Raw genomic sequence first — 19,601 nt, 5'->3', positions numbered from 1 at the left:
ACTACTAACTTTTTGAACTATAAAGGTGGCAAACAATCGTATGGTCCGCCTGATGGTAAGCGGATACCGAAGCCTGTGGATACCTGCAACACCAGAAACATTGCAAGCACTTTGCTGACTCTAATCCTACCTCGGAGTTCTGGCTACCTGACTCACCACAACCCTACTTGAAAGTAGTATTATTCAGCTGTGATTTCAAATTATGGGGAAAATATTGCCTATATATGTTTAATTGTGGTAGACTGGTGGTAGTTACAACGTCAATAGTTCGGAAAAATATTTGTACAAAATATTTGTACAAATCGTTAACATTTATACTAGAAAAATGATCTGCTGCTAAAAGGTCTTCCCACCGTGGTTCGAGTGTCACCTTACTCAGAGAGCACGAAAAGCCATCGGATTCTGGTTGTTATCAGAACCACCCGTTGACGGTCATTCTTTATAACGTAGCTAATTTCAATAGTGGAACATCGTTATGAATTAATCACTGCTTCTTGCATAATATAAAAAACGAGAATTTGACCAGCTGTGAGAAATTTACTGGCCGTTACAGTTCAGACATGTACCTACGTAGCGATCATTTTGATGTCATTCAGCGTTCTACTTACGTTTAACTTTGATACCTAATTGTCAAATGGGTTTAAATTTTTATTCGTGTTTGTCATCCTGACTGTCGCGATGTTTTTAATCGACTTCAATAAAAGGAAAAGGTTCTCAATTTGACTGTATTTTTTATGCATGTATGTTACCTCTGAAGTTTTTAGTGGGTATACCGATTGCGACGATTTTTTTTTAATCGACAGGCAGTGTTTGTCATGTGATTCCATTTAAATTTGATAGAGATCTGATTAGTGCTCCTTGAGTTATATCTAATAAGGCGTATTTACTTGACAACTTTTTCATCGATCTACGTTGTATTATACCTGATAACTTTTTACTGGATTTACCGATATCGATGATGCTGTCAATATTCCTCAATTGAAAGCTTATGCTTGTTTTGTAGTCCCGTTTAAAATTTATTAATATCTGATGACTACTGTTTGAGTAGTCTTTGATAACGCTTATTTACTTGATTATTTTTTCGTCTACCTCCATTGTATTACTTATCTCTGTAATTGGAGTATTTTTTTTTTTGTTTGCAAGTAAACACAATTATTAATATTTGACATGATATCTTTAACACTTTGTAAAAAAGGATAAGTAATTATACTGATACAGATTAAGAGAGTTTTTAAGTGATTCTCTGTCATACAGCTAAAATTAAAATTTAATTGAAATTTTCATATTTTTAAAAATATTAGTTTAATAATAACAAATAATATTAAGCATCTTATTATCTTTTGATTGTCATAGTAAATAACATAATTATAAATATTTATTATTTATATAAGTATATCTTCAATAAATAGATAGGTATACAGATATATACCTATGTATTTATTATTAAAAATAAAAATAAAATCCTAGCTTTGTTTTATATTTCTTTATTGTTTTTTACTATATTTTAACATACAATATTTTTTTTAAAATAAAAACACAGCCAGCTACTTAAAGATACACAGTATTAAGAGAAGAATTGGACTTTTATCCATCGTCACTTTGTTTTTTTAAAGCTTTACACTCAGCGGCCCTCACTAGGATTTAAATCCTACGTTAGTGCTACGGAATCACGCTCAACCCTAAACGCCTACACCGAGAAGAACATTTTTAGAGCTTTACAAAAAACTCCATGTGCGAGATCGAACCCGCAATCGTACATGGAAAATTTTAAAATTAGCCAGTACTATAATCTCTGCTCCAATGTCGTCGTCAAATGTTACCCTTATTTATAATTTACTAACCAAACTAAAACATAAAATAGTAAACAATAACATAAATAAATCTTTGGTTTCCATCGCTCTGTGAAAGTATAAATAAATGTGTAAATAAACTCAATGTTATAGTTAAGGCTTTTGACAAGATAAGCATACATACACGTGGTGTTCGAGTTCTAAATGCGTTCCTTAAAATTGGGGATTATGTAGGTGGTCCATTAATAGACCAGGTTCCACGTGGAAAAAAACCTAGCTAATTTTTAAATTTGACTGCTTAATAGAGGCTAATATAGGCTACGTTGATAGACTCGTTCTGCATCATATATTCTTTTCGTGAGTACGTAAATACGTCTGTGAAAGGAAATTAATTACTAAATGACAAATACAACTAAAGAATGTAGAATGTTATTCATCGTAAATTATAGCCATGGCTACGCGCTCATTGGACGGTTACGCAGAAGTACTTTACCAGAGTAGCTCGTATATTAAGACAAAGTAAAATTTAAAATAGCTAGGATCTTATGTGGAACGTGACCTGTGATATAACACCACACACCATTTAAAGGAACGTAGTTAGGTGTCTAACACTCTGTATAATCTATATGTTTACTCGTATTAGCAGTGACATGGCGCTTGCAACAGTGGACAAATGCCACGAACTCAAATTAACAATCGACAAACAAATATTTCGTTTCACATCAGGGCCTATTTCAACAATAGCTGATAAATTTTATCTCACATATAAGCTACTGATAAGCTATATGCCTTAAGCCTCTGTTTCACTTCAACTAATAAACTAATAAGCTCTAAGATCGCAGAGATTGTAAAACTGATATTTTAAAAAATACAAATTTACGACTCGTTTTTCGTCCGTTAAATTGACAATACACATTGCGAGCATTTACAAATACAAATACAATACAAAATTATAAATAAAATTATTTTCCTAAACTCGCCTTTTTTACATTCTAACCAATATCTATAAATGTATCTTGGGACTATTAGATTTTTGCAAAAAAACATACCACAAAATGTTAGAATACAATATATAGTCTAAGCAGTCTCATTTGGTACAACAGTGCTAGGATATACTCCATTTACATCAACTTTACACTCCCCGTTTATGAATTGATGCAGTTGGTTCTCATAGGTATGTCCAGATGTGTCTATTTTCTTTAAGAGACTCTTCACAAGAAGGAGTAGATAGAGATTCAAGCCTGTAGAATACAAGAATTAAGTTTCCGAGAAGTAATACCAAAAAGTCATTTATTTAATTATTGAATTAATCTTAATAACATACTTCAATACGCTGTAAGAAATGAAGTCAGCGGATACAAAGTAAAAAGACAGGCAGAAAAAACAGTACCTACTTGAAAAGTTCAAAAATAGTATTGTATAATACAATGATTGCACAATAATTGCTGTCAAACTAAATTAAAAAATTGATATCTCATCTAATCATTTATTTATATCAACTAATCTCTATTGAATTGGTTCTTGCGTTAGTTACTTAAAAAAACAGTTGTGTATTAAATGAATAATTAGCAAAAAAATAAAACAATTAAAAAAATCACAGCGAGATGCACCCGTAACGTGATGGCCTGATGATATTCACGGGAAAAGAATATTAACGAATAAAAAGTTTCATTTATATCTTTCAAATGAAAATAATTTCTCAAATTTATAAAAATAAATTTTAAAACATTGTTATAACACAGAGCAGGTTACCTAAACAAAGGTATTTTCTATATTGTACTTGCTTTTACCCACGGCTTCGCTTACATTGATTTTTTTGAAATAAAATGTATTCTACGTTACTTCTAATACCTCCAAAAATATGGTTCCAAAGTTTCATGATGATCAGTTAAGTAATTTTTGCGTGTAAGCGTAACAAACAAACATTCACATTTATAATATTAATAGGGATATATAAATAAATATATATATTACACCCAGACTCGGGGCGGAAATCGAACTCACAACCCCGAAGCACAAAGCAGAATCACTGTAAATTTCGTCAACAGTCTAGACTGTGTGAATATGTATATAGGTAATTAGGTATGCAATACTTACATATTCCCACGAAGATTACCGGCAAAAGTTCCATAGATATGTGCCAATAGACCCACGACATTACCTCCAGTAACACTGAGGCCAGAATGGTAGCGATGGTGTAGTAGTAAAATATTCGTAAATAAGACATGATTTTCTGAAATAAATGATATAATATATGTTTCATTTAAATATATTACAAACTATCCTTTCTGCCCGCGTAAACTGTACCATTTCGACTGCTCCGTTTTATACCGATAAAATATGTATCCTCTATGTCTAGTGTTTACGTATCATTTTACTGTTGAAATAATTTTTAGAATAATTGGCCCAATATTTTTTGAGTTCATCGATTACAAAAAAAAAAACTCAAAATATTGATGATAGCATTTAGATCTTTTGCTTCTAGGAACTATTCGTGATATGTCTGTATATTTACAATAAATTTACTCAAATGTGTTAGTTCCTCGTACTGTATTTGTAATATATAAAGAATTATTGAAATAAATTTTATTGTCTGTCGTTGACAACCAAACAACAATTTCTATTTATTATATTAGTTAGTGAGTTTCTCTCTCTTCTTTCTTATCTTCTCAGTCTTCTGTTAAAACAATTGTGTTCTGAACGAATGTATTCGAATGTCTGAATTTTTAACAATGTAGCTTTAGCATAATTTGCTTTGTGAACATAAATACATATACACTTAAGTTTATTGAAATATTTTTAAGGAATATTACCCTATGTGCTCCATATACCAATAAGATATTGAACATAACATCCGCGCAGTATATCGCAATGCAAAGTTCACTGTCAACTGTTATTGTTCCGCCGTGATACAATAACACGAATTCTGAGTTGTGGTGGATTGAGTAGCTGTATAGACCGACCATGAACATTGAAAAGAGCTGTAAAAATTAAAACATATATATCTTTATTTTCATACCAAACTTCCATACATGTGTTTTATTAATTGGTAATACGCCCCTATGAGCCCCATAAGTGTCTAGTATCCTATATAACTGTTTTACATCAAAAAAGAAGAATTAATGTAAATTCATGTTAACCTCTTCGAGTTATACTTTTAGAGCGAGGGACTCGAATCCTGCTCTCAATAAACAAATAAAAAAATGTAATATTCTTCAGTTGTTTAATTTTAAGTAAGTACACTTTGAACGTGCTTTAAGTAAAAGAGTAATTTAAGAATATAAATCAACAAATTCAAATTTTGTTAGGTATTTCAATTTTTAGAATAACGAAAAGAATGTCTGAATAGTTAAATTTAGAATCATTTAATAATTTTGTATTATACAAGCTGAGCCCCGCGGTTTGATCCACTTTAATTTGAGGAAAAACGTTCTTTAATCAATATTAATAGTCTATACTTCTATAGCATTCCTCAGTAAATTAACTATATAACACAGACAAAAAAAAAAAAAAAAACAATTCGAACCAGTAGTTACTAAGGTTAGCGCGTTCAAATAAACAAATAAACAAACTTATCTATACAGTCATATAATGAATTGGTAGGAAAGTCAAAACTGTACATTGAATATGTTTTTAAAATAATACTTGGGTTGTGATCTACAATCGATACCGAAGCCAAAAATATAGTTTTTAGAATTTTTGTCTCTTTGTCTGTTTGTCTGTATGTATGTATGTATGTCCGGGATAAACTCAAAAAGTACTGCATGGATTTACTTCAAATTTGGCACAAATATTATTAAGAAGTCGGGTCAACATATAGGCTACAAATTATTACGCTATCACCTACGGGGAACGAGCAGTGAACCTTTATTTGTTCAACGCATTCTGTAACAACGTGTAATCTAACGACGCATATTTGAATGTTGTTTTTATGTTAATCATGCTATAAGCTAGCTTCACACTATAAATAAAGACATTCTGTAGTATATTTAGTATCAGCATTGCACCCGTGCGAAGCCGGGGCGGGTCGCTAGTATTACTATAGGTTTATTGCTTTTTATCTATATCTTTGATATCTGTTTTAATATTAACTTGAAGCGCTAACCACAAGAAAGGGCAACGGTAATCAACACAATGATTTTTAAAAAAATACAATGTAGTAATTAATAAGCTTCTCTATTTTTAAATTTAACTGTAAATTATTTTATTTATTCATAGTGTTATAAAATTTAAAATCATGAAAAATACTTTAAACTAATATGATCAGCACAGAATAATTACGCATTAATTTATTTTATTATTATTTAATAAGATAATATTTAATAAACATATTGAATAACTGTGACCTTCTGATATTAAATTTATATCGTTTTTACACTTACAATATTCAAATAGCCGAAAACCAATATACCCCTTCTTAGGGGCATGCAGAAGCAACATCTTCCAAACTCAGGTAATTCGCAAAACATGCTTATACGGAACAATATTAAATCACAAAATAAAAAACAAACTACGACGTATGTCCACTCAGTTCAACAATGTATGTGACACTGCAACTATCTATTACACAGCGTCGTCAGTTTATACTTATATAGATACATATGTACTGTAAACAGATTTCATTTGGAAAATCCATGTTGTGTGCTTTTTGTTTATGTTCTTATCAAAAATGGAAATGATTCAATGAGGCGTTTCCTGAAATCCCTTTTAAATATTGTTTGCATCTAATACTATTAAACGAGCAATTCTTGTATATATATATATATATATATATATATATATATATATATATATATATATATATATATATATATATATATATATATATTTATATATATATATTTCTTATACTATTAAACGAGCAATTCTTGTATATATATATATATATAATCTGAATCTCGGAAACGGCTCCAACGATTTCCATAAAATTTAGTATATAGGAGGTTTCGGGGGAGATAAATCCATCTAACTAGGATTCATTTTTAGAAAATGACGTTTTATCCGTGTTTTTAGGGAGTGAAAAAATAGCTACAATATCGTTAGAATACGAAGGTAAATTTCGCAACTGTCATTAAAGTTGTAATAGCTCGGTGGGAAACCGGCCGGTCGGGATCAACCGAGGAGATCATGGTTCAAATCCCAATGTCCCTGATCAATTATTTTTTTCCTTTTTTTTAATTGCACTCGTTATTTTAAAAAAAATATTATTCATATTTTATAAATATGTAATTCGAATTTAAATATGAATTACAAAAAACACGATTTACTAAAAATACCGAGCTAGGCTCGGTCACCCAGGTACTATATATCTTAATCTCGGATTATAATCGGATATAATCTTAATCTCGGAAACGGCTCCAACGATTTTCATGAAATTTAGGATGCAGGGGATTTCGGAGGCGATAAATCGATATAGCTAGGATTCATTTTTAGAAAATTTCGTTTTATCCCTGTTTTTAGAGAATGAAATGATGGCTACAATATCGTTAATGAAGGTAAATTTCGCAATTGTCAATGAAGTTGTAATAGCTCAGGTGGGAAATCAGTCGGGATGGACCAAGGAGACCACGGTTCAAATCACCATGTCTCCAGATCGATTATTTTTTCCCTTTTTTTCCAATTGCACTCATGATTTTTATTTAAACAACTAGTTCATATTTTTTATTATTATGTCGGTAAAATCGGAAAATATTATTCATATTTTATCAATATGTATTTCATATTTAAATCATCACATCATCATCACAACAGCCTTTCGCAGTCCACTACTGGACATAGGCCTCCACAAGTTCACGCCAAAAATGGCTTGAACTCAAGTGTTTTGTCCATAGTCACCACGCTGGGCAAGCAGGTTGGTGACCGCAGGGCTGGCTTTGTCGCACCGAAGACGCTGCTGCCCGTCTTCGGCCTATGTATTTCAAAGCCAGCAGTTGGGTGGTTATCCCGCTATCGGTTGGCTTTTTAAGTTCCAAGGTAGTAGTGGAACTGTGTTATCCCTTAGTCGCCTTTCATGACACCCACGGGAAGAGAGGGGCTATATTCTTTAATGCCGTAAACCACACAGCATATTCGTATTTAAATATGATTTCCAAAACACACGATTTACTAAAAATACTGAACTAAGCTCGGTCATCCAGGTACTTTTATTTGTGTACTATATTTATTTTTTTATATTTTATTTCATATATTTGTAGTTAAAGCTAATGGGATTTTAGTTGTTTTAATTTGCAAAAATTGTGATATGTAACGGAAAAATGTTTGATTATTTCGTATCTATCTGGGCGGTAGGTCCTTGCGCGCGGTAAACGAGATTTATTTCCGCGTAAATCCCGACTACGCGGAAATTCTGGGCTAAAATGTAAGACGCATAAAAAAAAGTTCAGCCTTTCCGGAGATTAGCCCAGACAAACAGACAGACAAGCAAAAATTTTAAAATCGTCTGTTCGTGTTTTAGTATCGTGTAAAAAGTTATTTTGAAATCACAGACAGACACTTTAATTTTATTTATATGTATATAGATTAATAGTGTGTTATTGTAAATAAATAAATATGCAATTTGTAATACATCTATGGTATAAACTACTTTTTACATAAACAAGTTTAAAATTAGTCCTAACACTGTTTCAATTGACCTTCAAATTTTCGGGACAAAAATTTAACAAAGGAAGTGCCTTGTTCACTACATTGTCAGTATGAGTATAATAACGTGATGACGTCCGAGTGTCAATGACCTATTTTAATCCTTAACACTGTTTTTATGTTAAATATTTTAAATATTTATTGTACAAAATAGTCTCAAAAAGTTTTGTCATGTTTATTTTTACTTCTTTCGAAATTATGTGTTTTTTCACATTTTTACGGTTAAAAAACATAAGCTGTGCGCGTCTTTTATTGCTTTAATTTAGGTAATTTAACAGTAACTAATAATAATATCATTTTTTTATAATATTCACACATGGTAATCTGTTCCTATTTTAAGCAACTTAAGGCTTGTATCATAGGTAACAGCCGACTGTCATTTTAAATACGTGGAAATAATACATATATAAATTCATAAATATAAATATTACATTCAGACTCAGGAAAGAATCAACCCCACAACCCGCAGAGCAGAAAATAGGCCACTTCAAACTGCACAACGGCTAGTCTCTAGTAGCTTATAATAATCAGCATAACCCATTGTTGTCATATATGCTCGCACCATTTTTGTTTTGTTTTGTATCGCAGGGGAACCCATTTACGGGTGATATCCAGGCAGACCTAGACCGTATGTCGATCTCAGCACTTGGCGGTGCAATACTGACTAAACCCCGTCGGAGCTTTTTGTCATATAAACCCCCACCGCCAGACATAGAATACATTGTATCCTGTTGAGTATTTTTTGTAATATAAGAGTAGAAACAGCAAAATATTTAAAAGATCGTTGAAATTACAATAATTTCTAGAAATCAGAACTCAATCGCTACTTATACAAACAACGATCTACATAGCTTCGCATTATAAGTTCGCAAGATAGCTGCTGACCTCCAGACTTAAATGTTTATTTTGTACGTTATCTTTTGTTATTTTCTTTACATTAACACTTTATTTATATGAATAGCATATACTTATGCATATATATTAGATCAATAATTAAAACCGTAAATGAACACATTTAAATAAACGTACTAAGTAACTCTTTTTCTTTCGGATATTTAGTTATAGATGCACGTTGTATGTATATTTCAGGTGAACCTTGTTCAGAATAACTATTATACTAAATGTTATTTTACACTCTTGGTATGTAGTTAATAACTTTTCTTACGTAAATGCTTTCAAATAATAAACTAAAGAAAAAAACTGGTCCAAGGAACTTATACCCAATATAACTTTCTTGGTCATACTATCAAGACAGAATTATTTTTAAATAATTAAAATTTTCCTATTAGCTTGATGTTGCTATTTTTTTTTTAAATGATTAAAAATAGTCAGTCCAGGGTTTTTTAGGCAAATCATTTTTAATATATTATCGAATGTACTAAATTTATTATTGTTATAATTTATTATTAAGTATGTTACATTCTATTATCAGCTCGGTGACGATCGATTTAGGTTTGGATCTTAGACATGTCGTCTCTCACTCTACAGTCTTTCTGGACCACACAACATTGACAAGTAAAACAACGTAGCTAGTCAATTATATACACATTATTAGGGATAATCCATATCTACTCGTCAGATCTCGATTAAATTTAAAGAGACCACACATCAAGCACAATTTTTGATAACAAAAAGAATCATCAAAATCGGTACACCCAGTAAAAAGCTACAGAGCATACACATTAAAAATGCAGGTGAAGTGAGAAGTCAACATATTATTAGTATAAATATGTTGGTCAAAATCTATTTACATTTTTTGTATTTCATTTATTATTTCATTATATAAAACAAAAACATCGATAAAAAAATTACAATTATACAATAGATAAAGTGTTCAATTATCATACGTACGTTTTGTTTTTATTTTGACGATATAATGATGAATGTAAAATTATCCCCATTTTTACGACAATATTTTTGTTTTTTTTTTCGAACTAATAAATTGATATTCTACGAACAGATAATGAACGAATACAAAATATGGTTTTTCAACACCCACAGATACGATAAGCATGCCGAACATCGCAATAATACATTTTAATAATCCTTTTTTGTATAACCGTGATTTATATATTTTAATATCCCGCTGACGCCGTTTACTGTGAGTGTTTTCTTTGCCGCTTCTTGCCCCCCCAGGCGGATGAGTGCTCACACCTGGGGGTTATTGGTCAGTAAAGTCTGACATAACCCCACCGTTGCCCCCGCGCTGGAGGAGTATCCATGAATATTTTCCCTACTTAAAAAAAGGTGCATTAAGCTACCTATCTTAGTAACCATCGAATGTAAGTTGAAAACATATATATTATATAATTTTAAATAAATATTTGTTCACTCCCATCGGCCTTAAATAAAAGTTTTAAAAACGTTATACTAAATCAAGTTCTTTTCCATTTTAATTTTAAGGAACACAATACTACTGAAGAGCAGTCTTATTTAGCTGTGAACTGTAAGCTTGAGGTACTTTCCGGTACCTCAAGCTTACAGTTCACAGCTAAATAAGACTGCTCTTCGGATGCGAGCAAAACAATTCATACTTTACTAGACTTGACAATATATGGTGACATATATTACGACTAAGGTAATATCAGCTAATTCCTTGTGAACAGAATTTACATCGCTTCATTCATTGATTTTCCTCGCTGGATCACCTCAATATTGGCAATCCAAAATAACTTTCGACCTGTACCGATATTATAGCTCACCTCTGCGCTCCCGCGTATACTAATATAATTTTGACCAAGGATATTGACCATTAATTTCGTCAGACCTATGTACTATAAAAATCACAACAGTATATTGAAATTTTAGTAAAAAAAAAATGTCGCTGAAACCTTTTTTTACCACATTCCATTTATTTAAAAAATAATATCTGGATGCATCATCGAGCATTTAAGATTACTTAACTTTTTAAGCTTAATATAATTTTAGTGTTATATCGTCGTATATATCTATAGTACCTGGGTGACCGAGCTTAGCTCGGTATTTTTAGTAAATCGTGTTTTTTGGAAATCATATTCAAATACGAATTACATATTGATAAAATATGAATAATATTTTCCGATTTTACCGACATAATAACAAATATGAACTGGTTATTTAAATAAAAAATCATGATCGCAATTAGAAAAAAAAGGAAAAAAACACCATCGATCTGGAGGATTATTATTTTTTCTTTTTTTTTCTAATTGCACTCGTTATTTTTTATTTAATAATGTATGTAAAATCGAAAAATATTATTTATATTTTATCATTATTATTTTTTAATTATTTTTTTATTATTAATTTTTTATATTTATTTATATTTTTTATCTTATGTGATTCGTATTTAAATAATAAAAAATAAAAATAAAAAAGCCTTTTATTTCATGAATTTTTTTTTGAACATTCGTTATTTACAATCTTTATTACAGTCATGAAAAAAATATAGAATCGATTATTTTATACAATAGTTAGACATGACCTTTTTGATTTTTTCTTATAATGGTAATGTATTTAAATATGATTTCCAAAAACAAAATTTACTAAAAATACTGAGCTAAGCTCGGTCACCCAGGTACTATATATATATATACAAGAAATGCTCGTTTAATACTATTAGATTAAGACGAAGAATTATGAAATTTCGTAAACTTATAGTTTATATACAGAAGGAGTGCAGAATGCTAATATTTTTTTTTCATTATGCATATGAATATATCAAATCAATAAAAAAAAACATTACACACACACACACACACACACACGCACACACACACACGCACACACACACGCATATTATACACTTTTGTTGATTGTCAAAGTTTGTAGTCAAATTGAAAATTAAAAAAAAGATTCTTTATTTTCATTATTTTTTGGTTTTCTATAATTTAAATTTTTAATTATGGCCAAATTTCGACCTCTGGGCGACCACTAGTAATATTTACCAGACAATGGTCATAAGTTCGTCACCGTCCTAAGTAATCAGACTTACGTTATAAACGTCATACGTTAACACAGATATAGCACAATCAAAGGTTTTTGTGAACATATCATGTTTACAAAAAGTTATAAGAATTTAAGACATAGTAGTATGTTTAAATCACTAAGGTGTAATGCCTCTATCTTCAATAACTGGACTCGAACCAACATTCAGTTGCTGCTGATCATATATAACTGGTACATCAGCTACGTCTTCATTTGTTTTAATTTTTAATATATTCGGTCTGACGGCTTCGCCTTCATTAACTGATCTCCCAATAGTATCAACTTCTCCAGCCGTAGTTGTATCGTTTGAAGAAAATTCAGGTAAATGTATGTTTAAAACACCTGTGTTTGAAGTTACATCAATAGTTTCATTAATATTTTCATTCACTGTAGCGACCATTAATTGTGAAGACGTGACGACTGGTCTGTTTTCGTTATTACGTATGTTCCTAGAATTTACAGCACAAGTACAACTTCTACAATGTAATGGAGTATTTCCACTATAATACCCTGGCTGCTGAGTGGTACATTCTGTAGCATATAAACTCCGATCCCGCTCTTGTGATTCTATCCCATCAGCTAACAGTCTGGGTTTCCCTCTCAATTTCTTATACTCGCTATTTAACGCCAAAATATTGTATCCTTCAGATACTAAAATAAAACACATTTCTTTATATAAAAAGGAATGGGTCCTTGTAGCTTTTACTGGCATTAATTTTTTTGTTTCGATAGCAATACTTACAGTTACAGATAAATAGTAACAATTTCATGTCAGTTCCGAGGATAATAGATCCGAGAAGCGATATAAAAAAATCCAACGCCCAATTCGGTAAGCTTATGAAGACTAGAAGTTTCAACATCCATGTTATTTTCTGAAACAGTTCGTTAATAATATATAGGTGATTTAATCGTATCCTTTTATGAAAATACTAGATGTGCCCCGCGGTTAGTTTCATAAAATAGAGGAACTAAAATATTATATAGCCTGTAGCCTTCCTCGATAAATGGGCTATCTTTTCTAACACTGAAAGACTTTTTCAAAACGGATCAGTAGTTTATGAGATTAGCGTATTCAAGTAAACAAACAAACAAACAAACTGTTCAGCTTTATAATATTAGTATTGATAAAACGAAATATGATATATGAACGAATAAATTTTTTTTACCAATAAAAAAAATGGATTCAGGAATCTCATAGGACACCAAAAGACTTATGAAAAGAAATATGAAAAAAATATTTTTAAAAGTACAACACCTTGTAGATTGCAAATGCAGTAAGCACGACAGTTGTTACGTACACAACCTTGAAACAAATCCAGATAATATAGTATACAACTAGAAACTGATATATAAGAGTAAGTTTTTGTTGAGCTGCCTTGGGATCTTCTCTTTCCACTGCTATGTAATCATCAAAATTTGTCAAATTCACGCTCTTCAGTATTGATTCAATTTCGTACAAATGGCTCAAAATCGTACCAGTGACCCATAAAGCTACTGCAGATAAAATCTGAAAAATAGATGAGAAGCTCTTTATTTTACATCGTAATTTAAGAAAAAATGAAAAAACGGTAACATCATAAGAATAATCGTATTTGCTCGCAAACGAAAAAAAAAACCGACTTCAATTACATCGACGAGTAATACAACGTAGATCGACGAAAAAATAGTCAAGTAACTACGCGTTATCAAAGATTACCCAAAAAGTAGTTATCAGATCTCAATAAAATTTATATGTGACCACATGATAAACATCAGCTTTCGATTAAATCAAAAATTATCAAAATCGGTATACCCAGTAAAAAGTTATTGCGGATTTTCGAGAGTTTCCCTCGATCTCTCTGGAATCCCATCATCAGATCCTGGTTTCCTTATCACGGTACCAAACTAGGGATATCCCCTTTCCAATAAAAAACGAATTATCAAAATCGGTACATCCAGTAGAAAGTTATGCGGTATAATACAACGTAGGTCGACGAAAAAAGCGTCAAGTAAATACGCATTATTAGATATAACTCGAAAAGTAGTTGTTAGATCTCAAATAAATTTAAATGGGACCAAATGACACACACCACCTGTCGATTAAAATTTTTTTGTCGATATCGGTCCACCCAGTCAAAAGTTCTGATGTCACATACATTAAAAAAATACAGTCGAATTGATAACCTCCTCCTTTTTTGGAAGTCGGTTAAAAAAGATATAAAGATTGTTCTATCGTTTATCTGCTAATTCTTTCTGTCAATTTTCTAATTAAAAATAGTGGAAAAGAAATCTATAAGTAGATAAATAAAACAAATATTTAATATTTTTTATTCGAATGTATGCAGAACAGAAGCATGCCTTCTGAATTTTATGAGGGATAGCTGTCGTTAACGGAGTGATGTGTGGTAAGTTCAGATATTTAAAATGAAGTGCGTTGAATTAAATATTTATTTATTTATTCTTAATGTATGTATACCGAACTACAGACATATAAAGAAAGATACATAGATACAGATAAGATGTACAAAGGCGATCTTATCGCTAGATAGCGATTTCTTCTAGATAACCTTTCGGTGCTGGACACGATACAGTAGCACTGGTTAGAAGTGGTCACATATTAAGGAGGAAAAATCAATAATAAATAACGTTAAATACATATGTATGAACTAATATATGTATATTTATTGATATAATTACATACTAGATAATCAACACCTCTTTATCGTAAAATTTAATCATTTATAACGAACAAAACACTCATTAAAAATACTTGTGACCAATTTATCTGATGAAAAAACTTATTTAACACAACTGTATTTAATTTTTGTATTAATATATTAAAGAAAACTTTTCAGATTATCTTTAATGAATATTGTTATTTTGCTACCTAAATTGTACGTGAGCGTAAACATGCATACAGAGACGATCTTAAAAGTCTTAATAATAGAGAATATATTATATTATTAAACGAGTTATCCTAGATATTTACAAATATATATATATTTACCACAGAGATTAATGATCTGATGTAGATACCGGTGGTAAGTTCGCAACATCCGCAATACCTATCGATTTCGGGCCAGTAACATTTTGATTTCTTCTCGTTCCTAGAATATAAGAAAATTAAGTAGAGCCTCAACATCAAACTTCATAGGGTTCTATATTGCCACACAGTGAAAGGCGTAGTGTTGTGGGAAATTCCAAAATAATATTTCACTTACAAACATTTGTTGACACATGTGACATGAACTAATTTTTACTGCTCGATAATGTCTCTTAACTTAAAAAGCTATTCCGCAACTTTATGTGCTCGTCCATTCCATTATGATTGCATTATTTTAGGTTAAATTATTTAGGTATGGCACGACCAGAAATATCTTAGTCAATATCTGAAGCAACTCGACTGGGGATTAATTCTACCTCACTGAAGGTCCAAGCATAATAATACTGATCTCAAGTAATGTTGTGTTTCGCTGAATATTTAAGTGCCAAAAGACACTGGAAAAGAAAGGTTGATTTTGGTCCTTGCCCCTATTAATCAATACATATAATAAAAATGTAACGGTTTGCTGTCTGTACATCTAACATATATGAGAAAAAATATTATTGAAACCTTTATCAACGCAAATAAGTAATAACACCCAAAACGATGATTGTCAGAATTTTTTTCAGTTTGTCTGTGCGTTTGTGCATGCTAATCTCAGAAACGGTTTATCCGATTTAGATGTGATTTTACTAATATATTGTGGCAATCTTATCTTAACATTTAGTGTTTGTTTTATGTCAATCGGTTCAAAAATAAAAAAGTTATGCCAATTTAAAGAATCACGTTGAGAATGGAAAGTCACTATTCCACGCGGACGAAGACGCGACCACAGCTAGTTAGATATATTTATTTCATATTTTTAACCAAAAAGTAACGCAATAAAAACCCAAATTGTTACGGAGTCACAATGGTTAACTTTACGTTTATTTCTTTATTGTTCTCGTTATAAAATAATTATTATATGGGCTCGAGAAACTAAATAAAATTATGTTATACTAGCGACCATTGCAGAAATGCGATGCATTGAAGAAATAAAGGTTCACTGCTCGTTCCCGTAGGTGATAGCGTGAAATTATGTAGCCTATATGTTGACCCGACTTCTTAATTATATTCGTGCCAAATTTGAAGTAAATCCATGCAGTACTTTTTGAGTTTATCCCGGACATACATACAGACAAACAGACAAAAATTCTAAAAAATACATTTTTGGCTTCGGTATCGATTGTAGATCACACCCCAAATATTCTTTTAAAAAAATATTTAATGTACAGTTTTGACTTTCCTACCATTTTATTATATGTATAGAAGATAGCTTTTTTCGCATATACGAGTATATGTAGATCTTGTCTTGGAACAAAACATTGTGAGATAAATTTAAGCATTGATAAGAATTTTGAGATTTACGATTTACAAGTAGAGAAGCCTGATGAATTGAATTCTTAATCCGAATTACTCTCAGTCATATATTTGTATATATAGGAATAATAGCGTTCTCTCTACCCTATTTTTCTTGAATTAACTATTTACTTTCTATCGAAATAGGTAAATTGTTTTTTTAATAGCATTAGACAAATAAAAGATTACTCTATTTCATCAATTTGTATACGCAATGGTAGGAAACACTTGTTATACTTTTCTATCAGCAGTCGAATTAAAAGTCAATATTTATGTTGAACCTACTATTAATTAGAACTGCAAAACTGATGTCGGGTTTGCTAACATCTATCATATTACACACAACCCTACGCATTTAATATTTAAATGTAAAACCTTAAAATTAATTATTCCGAAATATTTTTAAAAGGGAATGAAAAATTTGACTAGTAAAACATATACGTGTACTAATTTTTATTGTACACCCATATTATATACACACAATTGTTAGAACTAATGCCTATGTGTGTATGTACAATATTTACTTTTACATTATTATTTTACTAATGTATTTACTTTACATAACTACCAATAGTGTACAACGTTTGTTACGTAGCTACGTAATTACTTATCAACGTAATATATTTGTTTGCAATTTAAGAGATATTGTAATACGTATATTAAATTACAATAGTTTAAAAAAATACTTACCTACCTTTAAAGCGTTCGCTGATTTTGCGAATGAATATTTCTAAATTTCTCTTGAGTGCCATTGACAATATTTACTTAGAACAAAAGTAAAACTTATTAAATTGTTTGCTCGAGTTTTCTACTTATCATAGTTTTAAAACGTTATGAATGCTAAAATACAGAGTGTAAACGTTAGTATAACACAATCTTATCATTGTAAATAAATGTATTAAACGTTCTTTTGAATTTTATGATACAATGATCGATGTGGATTACTGATATTAGATTACAATTATCGAATCCCGAACAGAGCAGGTCTTTTTACAGGAAACCCCTTCTAAATGATTATCTTATGATGGATAAGGCACAAATATCAAACATTAATTGTAAGCAAAATAAGGAAAAATGGATCTTTCAATCATTAAATCTCTTAATAGGTATATTGTATGTACCATATTTAAATCGTAATTTTATCAATCTAGCTATCATAACAGCGCGATACAATGTTGCACACTTTTAAATTGTGTAAATATAGTTAGTGTATGTGTGTGTAATAATTTTCACTTTTAATATATAAAAATGCATATTGAGGGCTGATTCCTCCGGTTGTAGATAAGGTTTATTCTGCAAATAAGTTACGAATAGACTTTAGCGGTAGGAGGTAGAATAGGCATAATGGCCCGGTATATGTCATCATAGGCCCTAATGGACCTATTTCTCCTGAATTAATAAACAACAACTTTTAAATTCAAATTAGCAAATAGAACAAGCAATTACAAGGAATAGCTGTTGTTAACCAACTCTATACTTTGGAAATGAACTAGTTAAAGATGTTGAAAACCTTTTTAATAAAAACATAATCAGATAAAGCAAATAAAAGTTAAAATAAATCTCTTTAAACTTAAGTTAAAAAAATGGTATTATTTAAAGTAATAATTATTAATAGTAACAAAAATGACTGATGATAAAATACAAAAAGAACGAGTATGAGAAGATTACTAAGGGACTGTTTTTAGCCACTTGTGAATAATGCAATTTGACGGATTATGGTATCCAACAGATAAAAGTTTTTGATATACTATTCTTTTTTACCATCAAATTCCACTATATTTGTGAGATATTTTTATTTGCAAATATACATGGAGAAATAGGCCTATGCCCAGCAGTGAGATGTTACAGGCTAAAGCAAAAATAAAATTAAAATAAAAGTTGTAGTTAGTAGTAGTAGTAGAAACAGGTCTTAAGAACTTTTTCTACCTCCTGCTGTTAATGAATCCTGCTGTTACATGATTTCAATTTTTCTTAATATCTTAACTGGGGTGGACCACAAAAATTAAACAAAAAATATCTGCCAAAATTAAAATCTCCTGACCCTCTACCTACTATCTACCTAAGACCCCCCCACTACAAGGTCTTCGAACTGGACACGGGGTGATGACTCTTCCTAGAGTTATTGACCAAAGGTAGAGTTTTCTCAACCGACTTACAAAAAAAGGAGGAGGTTCTCAGTTCGACTGTATTTTTTTACGTATGTTACCTCAGAACTTTTGATTGGGTGGACCGATGTCGATGTTTTTTTTAATGATACAACTTTTTTTTAATCGAAAGGTGGTACGTGCCATGTAGTTCCATTTAAATTTAATTGAGATCTTTCAAGTACTTTTCGAGTTATGTCTAATAATGCGTATTCACTTAATTGAAGTTGTTTTTTTTTTAGTTTGCGAGCAAACGCAATTATTGCTAGTTTAAGTTCTTATTGTTTTAATGTTAAAACCTAGGCATATTTGTTTGCCTTTTTATCGTAATATTATCTAATGTATAAGAAGACCATAGCTGATACCATAAAAGGTCTGTATGATCTGCTTGAGACCAGCGAGGTAAAGCTGAATGCTGAGAGGGCTCGCGCAGGTGAAGAAAGCACCAGAGAGGTGGAGCTGATGGCTGAGGATGTCGACCCCACTCCCATGGCGATTATGGAACTGGTGCTGAGCAAAAGCTGCAGGAACACACTTTCAGGTCGAAAACGGTGAGAGGCTTCCTTAAATTGCAAGCGCAAATGATAAAGCAACAGGAAGAACTAGTGACACGAAAGACGTATGTGGGCTCAGATGCGTCAGTCT

The 19,601-nt window shown here is 31.0% G+C and overlaps 1 protein-coding gene across 1 annotated transcript; it reads right to left on the bottom strand.

Moving 5' to 3' along the window:
• Window positions 1–1,468: 1,468 nt before the first annotated feature.
• LOC123660937 lies at window positions 1,469–6,336 on the bottom strand. Its single transcript, XM_045595956.1, has 5 exons — window positions 6,173–6,336; window positions 4,522–4,771; window positions 4,098–4,105; window positions 3,888–4,023; window positions 1,469–3,031 (listed from the first exon to the last, which is right to left on the bottom strand). Exons 1-5 carry the CDS (start codon window positions 6,257–6,259, stop codon window positions 2,868–2,870), a joined length of 645 nt encoding a protein of 214 aa, XP_045451912.1. The 5' UTR covers window positions 6,260–6,336; the 3' UTR covers window positions 1,469–2,867.
• Window positions 6,337–19,601: the final 13,265 nt, after the last annotated feature.

The sequence above is a fragment of the Melitaea cinxia genome, chromosome 16 (assembly GCF_905220565.1).
Source record: "Melitaea cinxia chromosome 16, ilMelCinx1.1, whole genome shotgun sequence".
NCBI classification, from domain to species: Eukaryota; Metazoa; Arthropoda; class Insecta; order Lepidoptera; family Nymphalidae; genus Melitaea; species Melitaea cinxia.
Note: the sequence above shows the minus strand (reverse complement) of the source record. Positions and strands in the feature narration are given on the sequence as shown.

Excerpts from the sequence above, each read along its gene's own strand:
- LOC123660937 (XM_045595956.1), bottom strand. The coding sequence starts at position 6,259 with ATGTTTTGCGAATTACCTGAGTTTGGAAGATGTTGCTTCTGCATGCCC. Across the intron at positions 4,772-6,172 it reads TTTTCGGCTATTTGAATATT|CTCTTTTCAATGTTCATGGT; the intron begins GTAAGTGTAAAA and ends TAATTTTTACAG. Across the intron at positions 3,032-3,887 it reads GGTAATCTTCGTGGGAATAT|GCTTGAATCTCTATCTACTC; the intron begins GTAAGTATTGCA and ends TGTATTCTACAG.